The 20,078-nt window shown below is 39.1% G+C and overlaps 1 protein-coding gene across 5 annotated transcripts in view; it reads right to left on the reverse strand.

Moving 5' to 3' along the window:
- LRBA (LPS responsive beige-like anchor protein) overlaps positions 1-20,078 on the reverse strand; it is a 350,444-nt gene that overhangs the window by 91,058 nt on the left and 239,308 nt on the right. For all 5 annotated transcript variants that reach the window (XM_083456976.1, XM_083456977.1, XM_083456975.1 and 2 more), the window contains exons 41-44: positions 10,226-10,343; positions 9,269-9,371; positions 7,950-8,065; positions 7,707-7,819 (exon numbers count right to left, since the gene is read on the reverse strand). In XM_083456976.1, coding sequence (XP_083313102.1) covers positions 7,707-7,819; positions 7,950-8,065; positions 9,269-9,371; positions 10,226-10,343 — 450 coding nt within the window. The remainder of the gene's footprint in view (positions 1-7,706; positions 7,820-7,949; positions 8,066-9,268; positions 9,372-10,225; positions 10,344-20,078) is intronic.

A 20,078-nucleotide genomic window follows, 5' to 3' on the forward strand; every position in this document is an offset into this window, starting at 1 on the left:
GTTTCAACTGCTAGCATGGTTGACTTCTAAACATAGAATATAGGAGCACCTTGTCCTTTGTCTCCGGCCCTACAACTCATTTGCATTTTAAATGAACTAAGCCTGTGCAGCTGCTAGGTGTTACCACAATAGCCTTGACCACCTGAGGGAAGAACTAAGGGAGATTTTTTTTCAGGGGACATATTAAAGTGAGACATCTAGCAGGGAGATGTTAATTCTAGGGAACTGTGCCATTATGGAATAATTGTCTAGAAAGTTTATCTCCATTAGTATCTTTGTTGAGAAGTGGCATCGTGCTATACTAGGCCAATTTGAATACAAAACCTAACTAGTCTACAACTACAGGATAAGGTTTAAAGCTTAAACTGCTCAGGAATGATAAAGGGGGTGGCTTGAGTCCACTCAACAGGAGGAGAAAATTATTAGTCACAAAGGAAATAAGATGTAATATAGATTCTGTATACAGTATGTGTGTGTGTGCGCGCCCACCCACCCCACCCCACATATAGTCACTCAGCTACTGGGCTATATTCAAGGTCTTGTTACTAATATATAAAGTCCTGAACAAACTGAGACCAGGTTACCTGAAAGACTACCTGCTCTTGTATAGACCCATAAGGTCACTTAGGCTATCTGGGGAATTGTTATACTCTACAGCAGTGTTCCCCAACCTTGGCCTCCAGCTGTTTTTGGACTACAATTCCCATCATCTTGACCACTGGTCTTGCTAGCGAGGGATGATGGGAGTTGTAGTTCAAAAACAGCTGGAGCCCCAAGGTTGGGGAACACTGCTCTACAGAATACCAGCAGGGTGGTGACAAAAAAAAATGGTATTTTCTGCCTTTGCCCCTGCATTGGACAATGCCATATGTGAAACATTATCAAATAGCTGCTTCAGACATCCTGTGAAGATATACAATTTTGCCCAAGTTTTCACTCTTTCATTATTTCTCTCTCCTCTGATCTCTTTCACACATTTAGGCAACTTGGGGATTAATGAATATCAAGGATGCACTCCAAATCCCATCAGCCCCAGCCAACACGGTCAATTGTCAGGGATGATGGGCGCTGGAATCCAGCAACATCTGGAGGATCACAGCTCAGTTAACCCTACTTTATATTACAGTGGTATCTCGGGTTAAGTACTTAATTTGTTCTGGAGGTCCATTCTTAACCTGAAACTGTTCTTAACCTGCAGCACCACTTTAGCTAATGGGGCCTCCCACTGCCGCTGTGCTGCCAGAGCACGATTTCTGTTCTCATCCTGAACATAGCTGTCAACTGTCCTTTATTTGGTGGGAAAGTCCCTTATCCCAGCGCTGTATCCCACTGCTATCCCTTATTGATGATGTCCCTTAAATTTCCCAGGTTTCAAAGGAAGCAGCTCCTCTCCCTCCTTCCCTGCCGGCCACGGAGGAGGGAGGCTCCAACTGTATTGCTTGGCTGCATTGCTCACCCAAAAAGGAGTCTAAGAACAACTGGGGGGTGGAGCTTGCATGCCTTGTGCCGATCAAATCGGCCGCGTTGCCTGGGGACTCGCCTTTGCTCAGCGCTTCCCAGCGGAGAGGTGACGGTGGTTTTCCTTGCTGCATTCCCTTTGCCGAGTTGCTGCGCTGTGGGAACCACCACTTGAGGCTTCGTTTGGCTGCTGGCTGGGCTTTCTGCCTTTCGCTCGGAGGGGCTCAGAAGTCGAACATGCCTGTGTTCGGAAAATCCCTTATTTTGGCTGCTGATCCCTTATTTTCGAGGCTGCTGGTCCCTTATTTTCAAATCTGTAAGTTGACAGCTATGATCCTGAAGCAAAGTTCTTAACCCAAGGTACTATTTCTGGGTTAGCAGAGTCTGTAACCTGAAGCGTCTGTAACCCGAGGTACCACTGTATATCTATAGCTTTTCCAGTCTGTTTCATACATGGGGAAACACGAAATTTTTCAACAAGCTAGTTAGTTCCTTAGATACTACAGTGTTTTTTGTCCCATATTCTATAGTATCATGAGCACCATCTGAGCATTATTAATAGGGTTATTATTGTATACACAGATCCAAAAAAAAGGATAGACAAAGAGTCAGCTCTTGATTTTTGTCATAGCTAATGTGTCCAAACCAAACAACAACAATCCACCTTGTGATGTTATTCTATTCTTGGTGGCTTCCATAGAGCTTTATGGGGTTGTAGGCCAGGGACACAGTAAAGAAAAGGGAAAAGTTGCCCACATCAACCAACATGGACTTCAAAAGTGTTACAACATGTACAGAGCACATACAGATACAGCATGTTTTCTCCAGTATTTGGCCCATTCGAAAGTGGTCATGATGCACTTGTAGAAAACTATTCCTAAAGTTCTGTGGGAAATTCTTCTAGGAAGAAAGAAAGGTTCCTCTCATTTTCAATTAGAAGTATTCAGCCTAATGGAACTATGACTTTCTATCTACTGAAAATATGTTTTTAATTCATGAAAGACACTGAATTCAAATTACCTTTTATCTAACATGTGTTCATTTTTCTACCGTTCAAATCCTATTCACATAGTCTCAGCCTATTCCACACAATAAATCATATTTTACAGTGTCACAAAATAGCAGTGGCTTTGGGATAATACCCATGACATGTGCACAACACAGACACTAACCTAATAATTCTAAGCACTCTTATAATACAGCATATTTATTTTTAAATGTAAATATCTTTACATGGTTTTTTATATTTTATTATTATTATTATTGTGGCAAAGGAGCACAGATAAGTAGCCCATGGTTGGAGTGCTTAAGGGTCATATGCCTTGTTCATGGCTCAGACAACTATTTGTAGCTGCTGCTTTTATCTGACTGACAAGTATAACCAATGGATTGTGATAAGCATTTTTATCAAGCCCATGGGTATTTTGTTGTGTACACTGAAGACATGGTGTGCTGCTATTACTGTTATCACTTCATACTCCTGATTTGATTTAATACCTTAAAAATACACCTAAGCCATAGAGGTTCTATAAGTGCATTTTTAGAAAAGCGATTTATTTAAATAGTCCTGTGAAAAGATCTTTGAATATGCACTAGCTAAACTGGAGAAGTAATGTTTTACACAAACTATAATGACTTTAACCACCTTAAGAACACTGAATCCACTTGGACCATGTGTGGTATCTTAGTTTTGAGTAAGTAAACAAAAATGTTGAAATTCTACATATCAAGCAAAGATCCTCGTTTTCAGATTTTAAGGACTGAAACTACAATTGGAAGCTCTAGCCCTGTGCAATATGCACTAGGGTAAGTTTCCATTCTGTTCCCCCACAGTGTTGTATTGGAAACTATTTCTGAAAGCTGTACAAGACATTGAAAGAAGCTTCTGCAGGCATGCTGCCACTAAACAAAGCATGTAAAAGCTGCATGCAAGTGTGAGGTTCATAGGATCAAGGTATTCTGGGGTTTTATTTAAATAAGACATATAGACTCTGGAAACTATTAAACTGCACCTCTACCCTAAAGTTGATTTTTTAAAAGATCACGACAATCTTTCATTAAATATTGTTAGCTCTCATTCTCCCCCCTCCCCTTTTTTTGTTTGGAGTTAGACTTTTATCCTGCCTGATAGAAAAGGCTCCAGAATTCTACAGAAGCATGATACTAGATTACATGGTTAAACACTGCAAGTGCAAGAAGCAGATAAAGTTTTGGCACAGTATATTTTTAGTAAAGTAAAACATCTTCAACAGTTGTTCCATAAATTAAAGATAAATATATTAAACAATACTTTTTTAACCTTTTCCCAAAATCTCACTATTCATCATTAATAAGCATTGCAAATAGTATCTTCTGGATTGTTGCTTTAAATAAATGATAATTACACATCTCTAACTCAGACATAGGGGGGAGGCGGGGCACATTGATGCAAGGGGCAGATTGATACACCAACAATATTTCAATATCGAGAAACGTTATTCGTGCCGCAACATCACTAAAACGTGTCTATACATGTGTGAGTACAACAGTTGTGCCCAGTTGTGCCCGCCAGTTAGCCATTGGCATTTGACGAGAGTAGGTGTGTTTTTAGGGCAGGCAGCTAAAAAATTATGTGAAATGTAAGTGTTCCAATGCTGTTTTATGTCATTTAGTTAAGATTTAAATACCAAAGGTAAGTCATTCCACTCAGTAATCAGGATTACACATGATTTTTAAACAAGTTCAGTGGTTTTATTAATAATTGTCAGTTTTTTTAAAATGTCCGTTGGGTTACTTTGATACACTAAGATACATATAAAAGTGCCCCACTAGTGTACAATAGTGCCCCAATATACAAGTTTGCATGAAATCTCTAAACTAGTTATTCTGTTTATGTGATGGCTGTTGTGTTGGATTAGTATTGGTTCCATTCATGGCCATTAGCCATGGGTATCAACAACTGATTATCAAATGTCATATCTCAGGAAAAAACCAGGATCTTGTATGTTTGTCTTCTCCATTGTAGAAAATAAGGCAAGTGTTGATTTAAAGGATGTTGTTTTGCAGTTGCCAAAACCAAATTTCTCAAAGGGCACATCTCAAACACCATCTCTTTATACTTTTTCTATTGACTTAAGTGGATATAATGTGCAATAGAAGCTAAAGGTTAAGTAATTATCTAATTTTTAATAAGCATTTTGTTTAAATTACTATTTTTTTACTACCTAATGTGAGTTCTTACACTTCTTTAAGTTTTTCCAAAGATGTTTTTTTAAATGGATAGGTGTTTGAAGAAAGATAAATATAAGTTTTGATGTTTTGTTAAGAAAACCTGCCATAAAGTCTATGATATGTGTGAAACACTGTTAGTTTTGATACATAATTTAGATTTTAAGTAACAAATTGTAAAGCTAATTATGATCTCTCACAATAAAAATTTTTTTCCATTAAATTTTTGTAAATAATTACTATTCTTATACAATTTACACTTTGTATCAAAGTGCCCCATTGAATGTATCAAAGTGCCTCCTTGGTGGGGCAGAATGATACAAAACCCATTTCCCCCTCAATTCATTATATTCTCATTATCTTCTAACTTCAATGGTTCTTTTGATTGCTATTATAATATTGATTAGTATGCCATGCACAAAGCAAAAAAAAGAATTATTTGACTCATTTTTGTTATATAAAATATGAGATTGAATTTTTCTACATCAATCTGCCCCACTTTCTCCTAAATCCCATAGAGCTCAGTAGGACTTAGCATTTGGTATCAGTGTTAAGGATTTCAAACCTGATTTCATTTAACACTGGGTCAGATAATGAATGTGAGCTCAGCAGGAAGAACAAAACACAGTTATGGGTGATGGAGCTCAAATACTCCATACAGTAACCAAACCCTGAAAAATGGACACTGACAAGAAGATAGCATTAATCGGAAACCACACTTAAAATGCAGCTGATAAAAGAAGTGCTGTCTGATCAACTGCAATTAAATGCAGGGAGAATGGATCATAAGGTGAGATGCAGATTGCAAAGACACAAACATTCAATTCAATACAATACAATACACAAACACTGCCTGGAGAACAACCGCGGCAATAAATCAACACTCAGACAGAAACGTTGCTAAGATAATGCACTAGAGGTTAAAATACATACAAAAGCCTGGGGTGTTTTTTTAACTGTATGCTTAGCTACAACATAAATTTTAAGTACTGTAGCCCAGTAGAATCTTTGCACTTTTATTTTTCAGCTGTGAGAATGGAGGATTCTCTCTGTGTGTGCGCTCACCATTACAGGTCTTAAAGCATTTCCACTACCTGTTTTACAGTCTTTATCTTATTTTGCCCTCTGGAAGGATTTGCTAGAATCCTAAGGAGCTCACCTTGCACTTAAAAATGAAACACAGCTACATTTGAAAGCATCAGGCTGGAGAGGGAAATGTTAAAATGTAGGTATAAATGAGCGACTTCAGTTATGGCTAGAAAAGCAGTGACAGAACCTACAAAACTCCTACGAAAATAGCATCATACACACATTACAGTGCCATTAGCTAGGCATAACAGCATCAGCAACGTGATTGGTTAGCAGGCAATTTTATTTATTTCATCTCTTACTCAGTTTCTGGACATGAGAGAGATGCTGTAGGAAACAAGTGAGCATCACAGACTATGTATATTTGACATATAAAAAAACCTATTTTGAGGCTAGCTATGAAGAGACTAAAAGGTAAAGGTAAAGGGACCCCGACCATTATGTCCAGTCATGACCAACTCTGGGGTTGTGGCGCTCATCTCGCTTTATTGGCCAAGGGAGCCGGCGTACAGCTTCTGGGTCATGTGGCCAGCATGACTTAGCCACTTCTGGCAAACCAGAGCAGTGCACAGAAACGCCGTTTACCTTCCCACTGGAGTGGTACCTATTTATCTACTTGCACTTTGACATGCTTTCAAACTGCTAGGTTGGCAGGAGCAGGGACCGAGCAACGGGCGTTCACCCCGTTGCGGGGATTCGAACCGCCAACCTTCTGATCAGCAAGTCCTAGGCTCTGTGGTTTAACAATGTAAGCCACAGCGCCACCTGGTTTATTCAATCTACTGGTAGTTGAATCCATATTTAAACCTTCTGATCAGCAAGTCCTAGGTAGTTTAGGTAACTGCCTTTGATTTACACTTCAGGGAATGGACGCATCAGATCTCCTTTCTGCTTTGGGTATCTCCAGTTTCTTACATCTCTCTTGCAAATAGTAGCCCTTTTACATCAGACCTAGGGATCTATTAAGCCCAGCGTCCTCCTTCACTTCTTCTTACAAGAAACCTTTGCAAAAAACTTCGTAATTCATGTGAAATGTAAGATAAGTTAACAGGGACATCATTTGACCAAGAGGTTTTTTCTTTTAATCCCAGGCAAATGGAGACTTGGTAGCTATAAAGAAAAGTTACTTGGTATATACGTTCAACACAGGCACACTTATAATAATTTTATACATTCTAGGACCAGGTCCTGGTTTTTAATACAGGTTTGGATACAACTCCCTGTGCATGCAATTTCATGTATTATACTCAACTTCTACTGAAGACAGACAAATTAGGAGTTCATATTTCTATACTCATATCCACATGCATAACATCTACTGACTGTGAAAGTTTGGGGGCTGTAATACCTGTACAGGTGCATCCTGCAGGGGTACTCAGTACTATAGAACGGAACACAAACTGCGGCCTGCCTCCTCTTCTAGAATGAATTGCTATTCTTTCAGGAGAAAATTAGCAGGGCTGGCATGAGGGGTTCTTTTTACAGTTTAAAGCATTAGTCTACTCATCATGTGCATCCTTCTCTTCAAGTGAAGCAGAAATCTTTTGAGCCTTAATATATCAATTTTGTAGTTATATATATTTTTTTAATCCAAATCAACATTGCTGGGCTATACAGTTTGAATACATAAAATACATTTTGTAGCAGCATTTGTTTCCCCCACCACCAGTGCTATTTTGCTAGAAAGAGGTGCTGGAACTCACCATGAACACCTCCCTCATTCTCTTAGAATGGCAATGGCACCCACCTGAGAGGGGCCGGAACTGAGTTCTGGGGGGTTCCCACTGAAAAAAATGTCCTGCCCACCACTATTCTTTTACAGAACTGTCAAACTGACAAGTCTATACTGACAAGAATCATGAAAAACACATGTACAAAATACCAAGACCTACCGTCCAGTATTATCATATATTTGATATAATAATATGTAAACGCCATGTGGAAAAAAATACCTTTGACAAATCTCTGAAGTTGCTTGGAAGCGTAAGGTCCAGTTCTTCTGATTCATAGTTAGTGATAACCCAAGGAAATACCGGGTACTGGTTTAAATCATTGTAAGTACGCCCTGGTGATCAAGAAGAACAATACTTCTTTGAGAGGCAACATCAGAATTCTTGTTATTAATATCTGCAACATATTATGCAGATATGAATTATTTGCTCAAGTTATCCTTTATGAAGCACAACCATTATTACCTGCTATAGTGTTTAGAAACATGAGATATTCAAAATTTGAAATTTCTCTGTGCTGCCATCGCTGGGTCATATTTGATGCTTTAAAGATCTGACGCGGACTGGCCATAGAAATGCGCCTGAAAGATAAAATCATTATGTTAGGTAAGATACTGTGAAATCATGCCACATCCACTTATTCCCTCCAAATATCATCTTCTCCTTTTAGTAAGTTATCCTTCTTGATACGAGACTGATGGGGCCAAAGAGCATCATTTAAACTTGACAGTTTTTTAACATTAAAACTATAACATCAAGATCACCAGCAACAAAGACGTACTATAAGCGTTCTTCTAGCCCTAGCCAAATTGGGAACTTAAGTTCTGGCCCTTTATACAGCTTTGCTATCAACCTCCTTGACCTCAAATGAGACACACATCTTGGTCTCTTCTCCCTGCTGGAAGGGGAACTCCAGCTTTTGATGTTTCTCACCACACTCTTCAGATGCCTTAGAGTTAGACACAATGGTCCTAGTATCTTCACAAATCTCAAACTGAGAGTTAAAGTGAAAGATCAGGCTCAAGGCATCCCAGCCCAGCTTGAAGGCAAAACATCTGGTCTCGGGTGCCTCCTTGCCTTTCACCCCAGTGCATTCTCCAGTCTTCACTTGCAGGTGGGCAATCAACGACAACACCATACCACAATGACAAAACTCCTTGCTAGCTCCTCACATCCACTTTTAATTTGTCACAAATTTCAAGTGCTGAAGAATTTAAATAAAATTTTCAAATCTTGGAGGCCTAAAGAAGCCACACTCATTAACTTAGCAGTTAATTTTCCATGAGATTCCCTTTTAATACATAGGATCATTACAGAAAAGCAGTCACTTTACTATAAAGCAGCCACTTTCTTTTAATTCTGGATCTGGCACAATTTCTGCCCATCACAATCAGAGTGTGCCTTTTCCCTTCTTCCTGTATTTTGCCTCATTCTCATATCACGTACAGCACTGAGAACAACATGTATGCCTTCCAATTCAGCCTTCATTTTGTGATCATAGACCACTGATTTTACCCGACAACTATTCATTCTATTCTAGTTTTCCACATCTTACAATTATCATGTTATCTGCTAATATCTGCATCATCCAAACTTCTAAGTATTATTTCATTTTCCTAGTAGACAGTAAGCATAAGGTAGAAGACAATTGTGCCTGCATAAGGCAAACTGAAGATAGCAAAGAAAAGGACAGTGTTACTGAAACAAGGCAGTTTCCACTTCCTTTCTGTGTTTCAGATCATGCTTGTTTGCTCTGTTTCTCAGAGCCAGAGGATTCTTCATACCTAGTTTGGGGCAATCCAAAACTAGTACCAATCCCAACACGAGGTAGACAATTAACCACTTTTTTTACTGTAGCAGGATCTGGAAAGTTGAACATGACAGCAACTGTGGATAAAAAGAATTGATACATTATTCACTTCAATTATGCTGAGTTTCTTGGCACAATGAAAATAACAGAACTCTGGAAATTCAATGCATATATCTTTAAGTTACTTCCCTGATATAATGGCCTGACTTGCATGAAATAGTAAGCCAAGTTATGGCTTACCAGGACCACATGAATGTATGGGCTCCTGGATAGCAGCTCACAGCTACTTTACTTCTCTCCTCTGTCCTTTTTGCTTCTTCACAAGGACAAATCTTGGCTGCAGCTCATACTTAGTGAGGAGAGAGTTTAACCATGAGTCCTGGTTTAGAAGATACATGAAGCCTAACTTTGGCTTAGCTCAGTGTGGCACAGAAGCAAAAGGAACTGGGGAGAAATAAGATCAGTCTGGAACAATTATTGCAGCTTGAGCCTAGAACACACAAACTAATGATACAAGTTTCTAGTGGGAAGTGGACTAATTGCATTCTTCAGCAATATAACCTTCTAACACTACAACCAAAGGATGAAATGGCTATTCGCATGTAAGAGGCAGGAAATGGAGTGCCACAGAGTTCTGTCCTGGGCCCATTGTTGTCTTTCTAAATGACTTGGATGAAGGGTATGCTCATCAAATTTGCAAATGTCAGCAAACTAGGAGGGGTAGCTAATGCCGCAAAAGACAGAATCGGGATTCAGTATTACCTTAACAGATTGGAAAACTGGGCTCAAACTAAAAGTGATTCCTATTTTAAAATACAATCCATAGCAGTAATAATAATAATAATAATAATAATAATAATAATAATAATAATCCAATCAAACATAGGCTGATACTTCGAGCCTTCCAGTACTATTTCTGGCAGAGCATTACCTCTGTTTGCCATAAAGATTTCCAGTGCTGTGTTTTGCAAGAGATACCGCCGAGAAAAGACTGATCGAATCTCTGAGAACAGCCATTTCCCATGGAGTCCTTCTGTATAAGCAAGTATCTAATTAAAAAAAGATAAGAGATGCACTTAGTCAACTCAAAACAATGTAAGCAACTATTCAGACATCAAAACATATTAGCCATGCATGACTATCATATATTGTCTTAACAAGTTAAAATACGAATAAGTATTCACAAGCAGGAAAGCAATCCAGGAAATCACAGTAACCAAAATTTCTTATTGTTAGGGTTAAGGAACTATGGTTAATGGTATCCAAACAAGACAACATATTGAGCTATGGTTTAATATGCTATCTTGTTTGAAACCATAGTTTCTTGGTTCTGCCATAATGAGAAACTGTTATTAAATGTAGATTCCTGCTTAATTTCCTCCCTCATGTACGTGACTGCACAAAGCTCATTCTTAGAGATGGAGAAGAAAATGGTTAGTCCCCTTTTTGTAGTATACAAACTCAATGGGGAGAAATGGAAGTTTTCACATCCAGTTTTGACTAGCCACAGTTTAGTACGTTGTCTGAACCTGGACAAACTGTGGTTAGTCTTAACTATGGTATACTGAAGCAAGCCAACCTCAGACTGTGGCTTAGGAAGCTGGCTTCTTTCAATAAACTATAGTTAAGATTAATGACAGTGTGGTTTGGACGTAACATTAAAATATAGTTAATTTGAAATGGAAGTTAAAACTTCCTAGCTTCTTGCAGCCATGAGTGAAGGCTAGACTCATTTTAGGAAACACTGAAGCAGTTTATCATTATTAGTAATATAGCCTTCATGCAATAATGTTTGCCTAATATAGATAAGCAAAGGCAACATTATCTATAGTGAAGTGAAAAATAGAGGCAAGCTATCTGTTTATTAAAAGTGTTTCTAAGCCACCTTTTTTAAAAGATTTCTTATTACTTGTTTGTGAGACACGTTATTGTGGGTAATAGCCTTATGGGTAAGTAGGTAAAGGTAAAGGGACCCCTGACCATTAGGTCCAGTCGTGACCGACTCTCGGGTTGCGGACTCTCGGGTTGTACCTATTTATCTACTTGCACTTTGACGTGCTTTCGAACTGCTAGGTTAGCAGGAGCTGGGACCGAGCAACGGGAGCTCACCCCGTCGCGGGGATTCGAACCGCTGACCTTCTGATCGGCAAGTCCTAGGCTCTGTGGTTTAACAATGTAAGTACTTACACTAAAATAAGTACTTGTAGGACCAGCTTGCAAAGCCACGGCAATAGCCTCCCGGCAATCCAGTGCTTCTTCCAGTGTAACACCACAACAGCCCTGACTTTGATGCTGCCTCTCTCCCTGCCCTGGTAAGCCGTACGGATGCTACTGCCAGGAGGCTATTGCTGTGGCTCTGTACCACCAAACAAGCCACCGCTGTTGCACTACAGAACAAAACTGACTTACATAATTTCTATCTTGTGGTCTAGATTTCTGCTCTGAAGTACACAGTCTTTTTAACCCAGGCACTGACCTGAGTCAGTGCTTACACCATTAAGAATTTTTACAGAAGCATGAAACTTTTTAGAGTTACACGCCAGGATTCAAAGAGCTTCTAACGCCTGCCAAGGACACCCACGTATGATTTCAAGTCTCCACCCTTCGAGCAGCAAAGCTCCTTCACGCATTGCATTTCATAATCTGCATTTGGAACTCATCATGGTGCTGAGATTCTTAGGGCAAAACTAAGGAGGATGTTAGGCCTCTCATCTTTTTTCCCCTCAGCAATATCAAGTAATACAAAATGCATGACATTACATCATTGCATTCTTGAGCTGTCATGCTCCTGAAAGCTGAAGCTAATTAAACTGGCTAGAGGAGAACATAGCTGGGACTGCAATGGGGGTCACCTCGCCATGCATGTTATATCACAAGATGTTAGAAGGAAGGTAGGAGTCAGAGAATACATGGGGCTGCTTTCAGCAGTGGATACGCCCCCTTGGATTCTGAATTAATTTATCAACAAATAAAACCCTTATTCTTTGAATACCAGAGTTAAAACCCATGATTTCCTTGATCTTTCCAACAACACACAGGAATGCAAACAGAGGGCTGATGAAAAGTTCGCAGCTCATAGTAAATGGAGAAAACTTGGTTATGATAAGAAGTACAACTAGATTTATATTAGAACCCCAAATGCAACCACAGAAACTCTAATAACCATCATCGAACAATTCCCAATGAATCAACTATTAGAAGTTATCAGTTTAGAAGCAGCTGAGGCCTAACTAAAACGTGCCTTCATTTCTCGTTGGAACAGTATCTGCCTGGTCTGTAGATTCACTTCAAAGTCTCTGGAGTTCAATTAAAACTGGATTAGGTGAAAGCAAACCTTCTTTGGGACTTTCTGTTCTTGGAAACTCCACACATACTGACAGCACCCTAGACAGAGGTCTAGCCCTCCAATGAACCAGTTGCTATGGAAACTGCATCATTACCACAGCTCCGCTCTTATCACACCAGGCATATTAGTTTGAAAGATACTGAACACACACACACTGATTCAGAGTATGCTACTTATGGTGTCCTTAAAAAGCTGCACCTTCTTTTGTTCTTATATTTTTATCAAACAGGTATGCATTCTCAGTTTAACCATTTGAAAGCAGTAAAGTGATAAAGATCTCTGTATTATTTTAAAGAAAAAAGCTCTGAAGTGGTAATCTACTGACAAGATGCCTTAGACTTCAAAACAATGTCCCAAATCTCTTTATACTATTCCTGAAAGTGTGCAATTTGCCCTTTTGTATTTAAGAGGGGTTATTAATTTTAGGTCAACAAATAGCATAACCTTACAAGTGGTGGCAGTGGAATATTTTGTGGGGAGGTTAGTGGGAGTTAGGAGTGACTGACCTAGTGACCCATGGGACCATCACACCCCTCCTCCTAGTTTTACTTTGAAAATGCTATCTAAAAAGATTGTGGGTGGTATCGAACTAAGTTGTACTCAGAGTACAGCCTTTGAAATCAAAATTATGACTAACTTAAGCAGTGATTTTAACTGGTCTACTTGGAGCATAAATTAGTCTGGTGGGTGATACCTGACTATAGCTGCCCTCACAGCTCCACTTATCTAGGAGTAAGTCTCACTGGATTCAACAAGACTTACTTTTCAGTAGATATGACTGCAGTCTAAGTCACAATTAAGTATGAAAAAGCATAATATTCCAATGGAGCAACAGAATAAAACAGTTACAGGTATAAGCTACAAGCACCATGGTCTTCACATGAAATGAAATTCCAACTGATTTTAATGGGACTTATAACTGTAGTATATTTGCTAAATTATTAGTTATCTTGGGGACACGAGCAATTAAATCTGCAAATAGCTTACAGAACTAAATGAGTAACTAAATCACTTCATCATTTTTATCTGCTACGCAATGTAAACCACAAAGCAAAAAACTAAATACTGGAAGCAAAATTTCAAAAACAAATTATTGAAGCAAACATATTTTTCAAAGAATAAAAGTGATTAAAACACCATCCATTACAAATTTAAAGAATACCGAAGGAGAATATTTAATCTGTGCTTTTAAAGTTATTTTTTAACGTCAATTTTGAATAAAAGAGTATATAGAGTATACTCTGGGAAATATAGAGTATTCTCTCTAAAATCTGATGAGGCCACCAGCAGAGCATTTATTCTATGCAAACATTATGAAAAGTCACATTATAATGTGCATGCAATTTATACTTAATTATGTATGTATGCTATAACATCTGTTAATTCTCTTTTTCTTCATAAGAGAGAAAGGAATTTTTTAAATGTGTTTCTTCCTTATATGCACCTAAACATATCTAATATAGAGCAAGGCAGTGATGTTAATGGGGGAAAAAAGGTATCCCAGACATCAGTTGCATTCTTATTTCAAACAATGTTTAATTGTCAAATGTTTATTCATGTAACTACTGAATCTAGCATCCTAGCATCCTTTTGCCCCTTATTCCCACTGCAGACTGATACACAATCTCATTCTCTTCTTTCATGGATGACAAACTCAATTAAACATATTCATTATTTTAATGTTTCAATAGACATCTTAGCAAGCACAAAGAATTAAAAATAAATAAATAAATGCTATGTGACCTTTGCATCGATCAGACTAAAATGGTTTAGATCTGAGTAAGGAGGCAAGGCGATTTGGGAAAAAAGCTCTTATGTTTTCTCTTCCAATTACTGCAGGAGATGATAAAACCACAGCAAATGATGTATCAGCTCATTTTATCTTATCGCTTTGGGGCTAGGTGACAATGAAGTTCATATTTCACTGGTTCCCATTGAAGATTGTGAAAATTACTTGCCCTCCTGACCTGAAATTTCACTAGAAGACAGAAATTTCTCTTCTGCAAAGTAATGCAATTTTTCATATGTCAACCTTTAGCCCAGCTTTAAAAATTAATTTCATTTATATTAACCAATGATATTGATATTTTCACAGAATGCTCTTTGATACATGAAGCAGTGACTAACAAATTGATGTTGTCTTAGATGGGTAAAACTGTTTTATTTTAAGCTGCTGCGGCAGACAGATTTACAGCAAACTGAAATTCCTTTTTCATAATGCATTATTTGTGCTGACCTGACGCACCTCAAAGCCCATGGCCTGTAAATTATTCATTGACTCTCATGATAGACCTTTCTTGATTTCTAATCCCTTTTCCATCTATTTTGTTTTCAAACTTTTTCTTAACAAAAAAAAAGCAACATGACAAAATGTTGGCTTTTCTGAAATGTACAGCCTTCAAGCAACTTTTCAAAGAGTAACAGGAGGAAGAGAGCATGGGTGCATCCAGGCAATTGATATCATCTCCATAAACTACATGGCACCCATGAACACCTGATCTTAATGATGCTTGGTATCTGGTTGTACCAAATATTTACTTGCAGAGTAGAAGCCTCAACAAAAAATCTAAGTCGTGCAAAATCCAGATAAATTGGAAGACGCTAAGAGCTGGGTCTAGGCAAGCCAACTGTACAAGGCAATCTAAAATATGTCACTAGAAAGTGCAATCAATAATCAAAACCACAGCCACAAAAGAAGTTAAAAATCAAGGCAATAACAAAAAATGGAGAGCAAGGAACAGGCAGGAATATAACTGAACCGCCAGCAACCTCTTTTTTCCTTTTCTTCATGGAACACTAGTAGAAGAGTGGACATTCATAAAGCTTTTAAGGTTAGCAATTATAGAATGAGGAGAGTTCTTATTATGGATCAGAAACTGGTTAAGGAACACGAAGCAGAGAGGAATGAATGGACAGTTTTCCCAGTAGAGAGATGCAGAAACTGGAGTCATCCAAGGATTGGTATTAGGATCTCTGCTTTTTAACTTGTTTGAGTTGGAGGTGAGCAGTGAGGTAGCCAAATTTGTTGATGAGACTAAATGGTTCAAGTGGGTGAAAACAGAAAGGGATTGAAAGAAGCCCAAATGGTATCGCCAAACTGAGTGAATGGGCACTAAAACTGAAAATGCAATTCAATGGGGGGGGGGGGAATCTTAATCTCACATGTATGCTCACGGGGCTTGAACTGGCTGTGACTGACCAGAACCAATACCTTTGGGACATAGTGGATAGCTCAATGAAGAGTCTGACCCAGTGTGCTGCAGCTGTGAAAAAGACAAATTCCATGCTAGGGATAATTAAGAAAGGAATTGATGAAGTTGCCAATATCATACTGGTGTTATAACAATCTATGGTGCAACCGCACTTGGAATCCTGAGTACAGTTTTGGTTGTATCATCTTTAAAACCAAAAACCAAAACATTGTAGAGCTGGAAAAGGTTCCGAAAGGGGCAACCAAAATTATCAAGATGCTAGAGAGGGGGTCAGCAAACTTTTTCAACAGGGGGCCGGTCCAACATCCCTCAGACCTTGTGGAGGGTCGGAATATATTTTGGAAAAGAAGAACAAATTCCTATGCCCCACAAATAACCCAGAGATGCATTTTAAATAAGAGAACACATTCTATTCATGTAAAAACACGCTGATTCCGGGAACATCCGAGGGTCGGATTTAGAAGGTGATTGGGCCGGATCCGGCCCCCCAGGCCTTAGTTTGCCTACCCATGTGCTAGAGCAACTCTCCTGTGAGGGAAGGTTACAGATTTGGAAGCTTCTTTGAATACAAAAATAATGCAGGTAAGGGACATTATAGAGGGGTGTAAGGTTATGCCTGGTGTCAAGAAAGTGGTTAGAGGAAAGTTTTTCTTCCTCATTATAATAGTAAACCTGGGGCCAAGCAATTAAGCTGAATGTTGGAAGATTCAAGACAGACCAAAGAAAGTAATTCTTCACCCAACTCATAAATAAACTATGGAATTCACTCCATCAAGAAGTAGTGATGGCCACCAACTTGGATGGTTTTCAGAAAATAATTAGAGAAATCCGTGGAGAACAGGCACTCAGTTGCTAGTAACCATGATGACTATGTTCTGTCTCCACTGTCAGAGAAAGTATGCTTTGATATATTGGTATACAAGTTGCTGGGAATCACAAGTGGGAAGGCAAATGTAAAGGTAAAGGACCCCTGGACGGTTCAGTCAAAGGCGACTATGGGGTTGCGGCGCTCATCTCACTTTCAGGCCGAGGGAACCGTTGTTTGTCCACAGACTGCTTTCCGGGTCATGTCCAGCATGACTAAACTGCTTCTGGCGCAACGGAACACCATGACGTAAGCCAGAGCGCACGGAAATGCTGTTTACCTTCCTGCCACAGCAGTACCTATTTATCTACTTGCACTGGCATGCTTTCGAACTGCTAGGTTGGCAGGAGCTGGGATAGAGCAACGGGAGAAGGGTACTGTTGGATTCAGGTCCTGCCTGACACTGCTGAGCATAGAATACTCTACTAGGTGGGCCTTTGGCCTGTTTCAGCAAGGCTCTTCCTAGGACATAGCTGTGTTAAATTGCCATGACAAGCCTCCAAGCACAGGTGGAACCAAACGGGCCAGAAGCAATTCCTGACATGAAATTATAGAAAGTGCCCTCCTGAATCAAAGCAACTATTCTAATATTCTGTTTCCCGGCAGCAAGGTGCAAGAATCTTACTGAGAAAATCAGTCAGCCTCAGACACAGTGGAAGTACTGCATGGAAATCCTTTGCCGCAACCACAGACTGAAAGTAGCATTGTATAGTCTGACGTCAGCAGAAAAACAGAAACAGGGAGTTATCAAAGAAGTTTCTTTCATCAGACAGGGAAAGAGAAGCAAGTAAGCTTTGGTCAACTAAGAAACATTACAATTCCACCTGGTGTTGAAGCAGACTAATTACACCTTCAGCAGGTGATATACATACACATGGTTGTCTCTTCTCCAACATTTCAAATGGTGACTAGCAAGATACACTAGGGAGCCTGCAAGTAGGAAATTGAAGCAACGGCCCTTCTTCCTTTTTTTGCCCTTTCGCAGTTGGAATTTGGAGCAGTTGCCTTTATACTTGGAAGTTCCATGCCTTTGGAACATTTATCCTCCATAAATTTGTCTCACTATTTAATAAAGTTATTTAAGCGAATAGCCATTCATCATTACCCTAATGCAACGAATTCCATATTCATAATTTAAACATTTGTTGCATAAATCAGTGTTTCCTTTTGCTGTTCTGAATCTATTGCTAACTAATTTCAGTGGGTCTACTAACACTTTAGCAAAAGAAAGGGGTGATCTCTATCCACTTTCTCTGTACCATTCATAATTTTTATAAACTTCTATCACATTTCCCCTTCAGGATACCCTTTTAGACATGGAGTGACCAGAAGTATATAAAATGTTCCATGGCTACAGCATAAAAGCTTTTACAAAAAAAAACACCAAAACTGTTTTATTTCCAGTCTCTTCTATAATACTGTCTAGGATAGAATTTGAGATTTTCACAGCTGCCGCACACATTGTTGACATTTCCCTTCAACTATTCATCGCAACTCCAAGATGTCTTTAATGCTTAGCTACTGCCTGTCCACACACCCTATGTATGCATGCAGTTAGGATTTTTTTAGTCAAATGTGCATCTCTTCACACTTATATTGAACCTCATTTGCCATTTTGTTGCCCATTATCCCAGTTTAAACTTTTATTTGGACCTCTCTACAGTATGCATGTGCTTTGACCAATCTCAGTGATTGGGTGTCATTTATAGACTTGTACACCGCACTGTTTATCCCCAACATCAGATCATATAATAATGCTAGATGATCCCAATAAACATTCCTGAGTATATTTTCCTATATTATGGGAATTGTTTATTCATACTTCCAGCTTCCTGTTCTTTAATGAGTTCCTGACCCATAAATGGTCCCAACCTTTTCTCCGGTAACTGCTTTGTGCTTTTATATTGTATTTTTATGTTGTGAACGGCCCAGAGATGTGCAGATGAAGGGCGGTATAAAGATATAATTAATGTCCGACCTCCTACCCGCAAATCAACTTTTTAATTTAAAAAGTCAGTATGGGCTCCCCACTAGTCCTCCCGTAAGGCTCTTAGTAGTGTTGCATATAGTTCCAATTCAATCTATGTCTTACACTTGGGTACAAAGGCGCATGGAGACAAAACTGAATGAATGCTCATTATAGTTGATAAAGGCAAATTAGCTGATGTTGTGGGGCTATTAATGTTGCTTACTGGGACAATTGGTCGTAGAAGAATATAAGAAGAGCCTGCTGGATCAGGTCAATAGCCTATATAGTTCAGCATCCTGTTCTCACAGTGGTGAACAAGATGCCCATGGAAAGCTCAAAAGCAGGACAGGAGCACAACAGGAGCATTGTCCCCATTTGTGAATCCTAGCAATTGGCATTCAGAGGCAGTGGAGCTAGAACACAGCTATTGTGGGATGTTGATGAGTAACTTATAACTTCTTAAAAACTTAAGAAACCATTATCTAAGGTACTTGTTAATTTATTAATACTTTCATTTTAGGGTAAAATTAGGAACCTGCCTTGTAGCTCCGGTTATACTTGCATCTTTGGGCAAAGGCCAGTTTATAATATACAATGCCAGTTTATAATATACAACTGACACATTGAACTGCACTTACAACCATTGCCAACCATCATAAATTCTAGAAATTGCCCAGAAATCCAAGCAAATGGTACCCTGTGGGTTGTATTAGAATTTGCAATTGTACAGAATGCTATTGATTATAAGTCTTGTTTGCCAATCGGTACATTAATGTATGTGAACTTTCAGACTGGGGCAGTACGCAGAAGGTGTTTGTAACCAGTACTACCTGGCAAGAACGATGAAGTTCCTTTCTACCAGTTTGGGGACTGGTAAATGCCACTCATACATTTGCAGCTTTGAAGACTTTATGATCTTTATGGTAATTTACGAAGTGCTAATTACCCTTAAGAATTGAAATTCAGCTGCAGGAGAAAGAAAACAATAACTGAGCTACAACATAAATTGGGTATGATGCTCTCTGCTGATATCATCATACCTATGTAGTTACAGATATTTAGGAGGCAGAATTCAAAGCTGTTTCCAAAGTCACTCTTTTAATATTGAGTGCGAAATTATGTGAGTTCTATAAGAAACTGGAGAATAGAAAAGAAGAGTCTGATTAGTAGTCTTGTTGCTACATAGCTAAGGTTAGAGTTCTCCACAAGGTAAAAAAAGGGAGGAAGAGCCACCAGTGGCATAGCGTGGGTTGTCAGCACCCGGGGCAAGGCAAGTAATTTGTGCCCCCTAACCCGGGGCAAGACAAGTAATTTGCGCCCCCCCCCCGCTGCACTGTCCCTCCCCCAGGTAGTCCCTCGCTCTCTCTCCGCACCGCACTGCACGCCTGGCAC

The sequence above is a fragment of the Podarcis tiliguerta genome (assembly GCF_965153285.1).
Source record: "Podarcis tiliguerta genome assembly, chromosome: 9".
Classification (NCBI taxonomy): domain Eukaryota; kingdom Metazoa; phylum Chordata; class Lepidosauria; order Squamata; family Lacertidae; genus Podarcis; species Podarcis tiliguerta.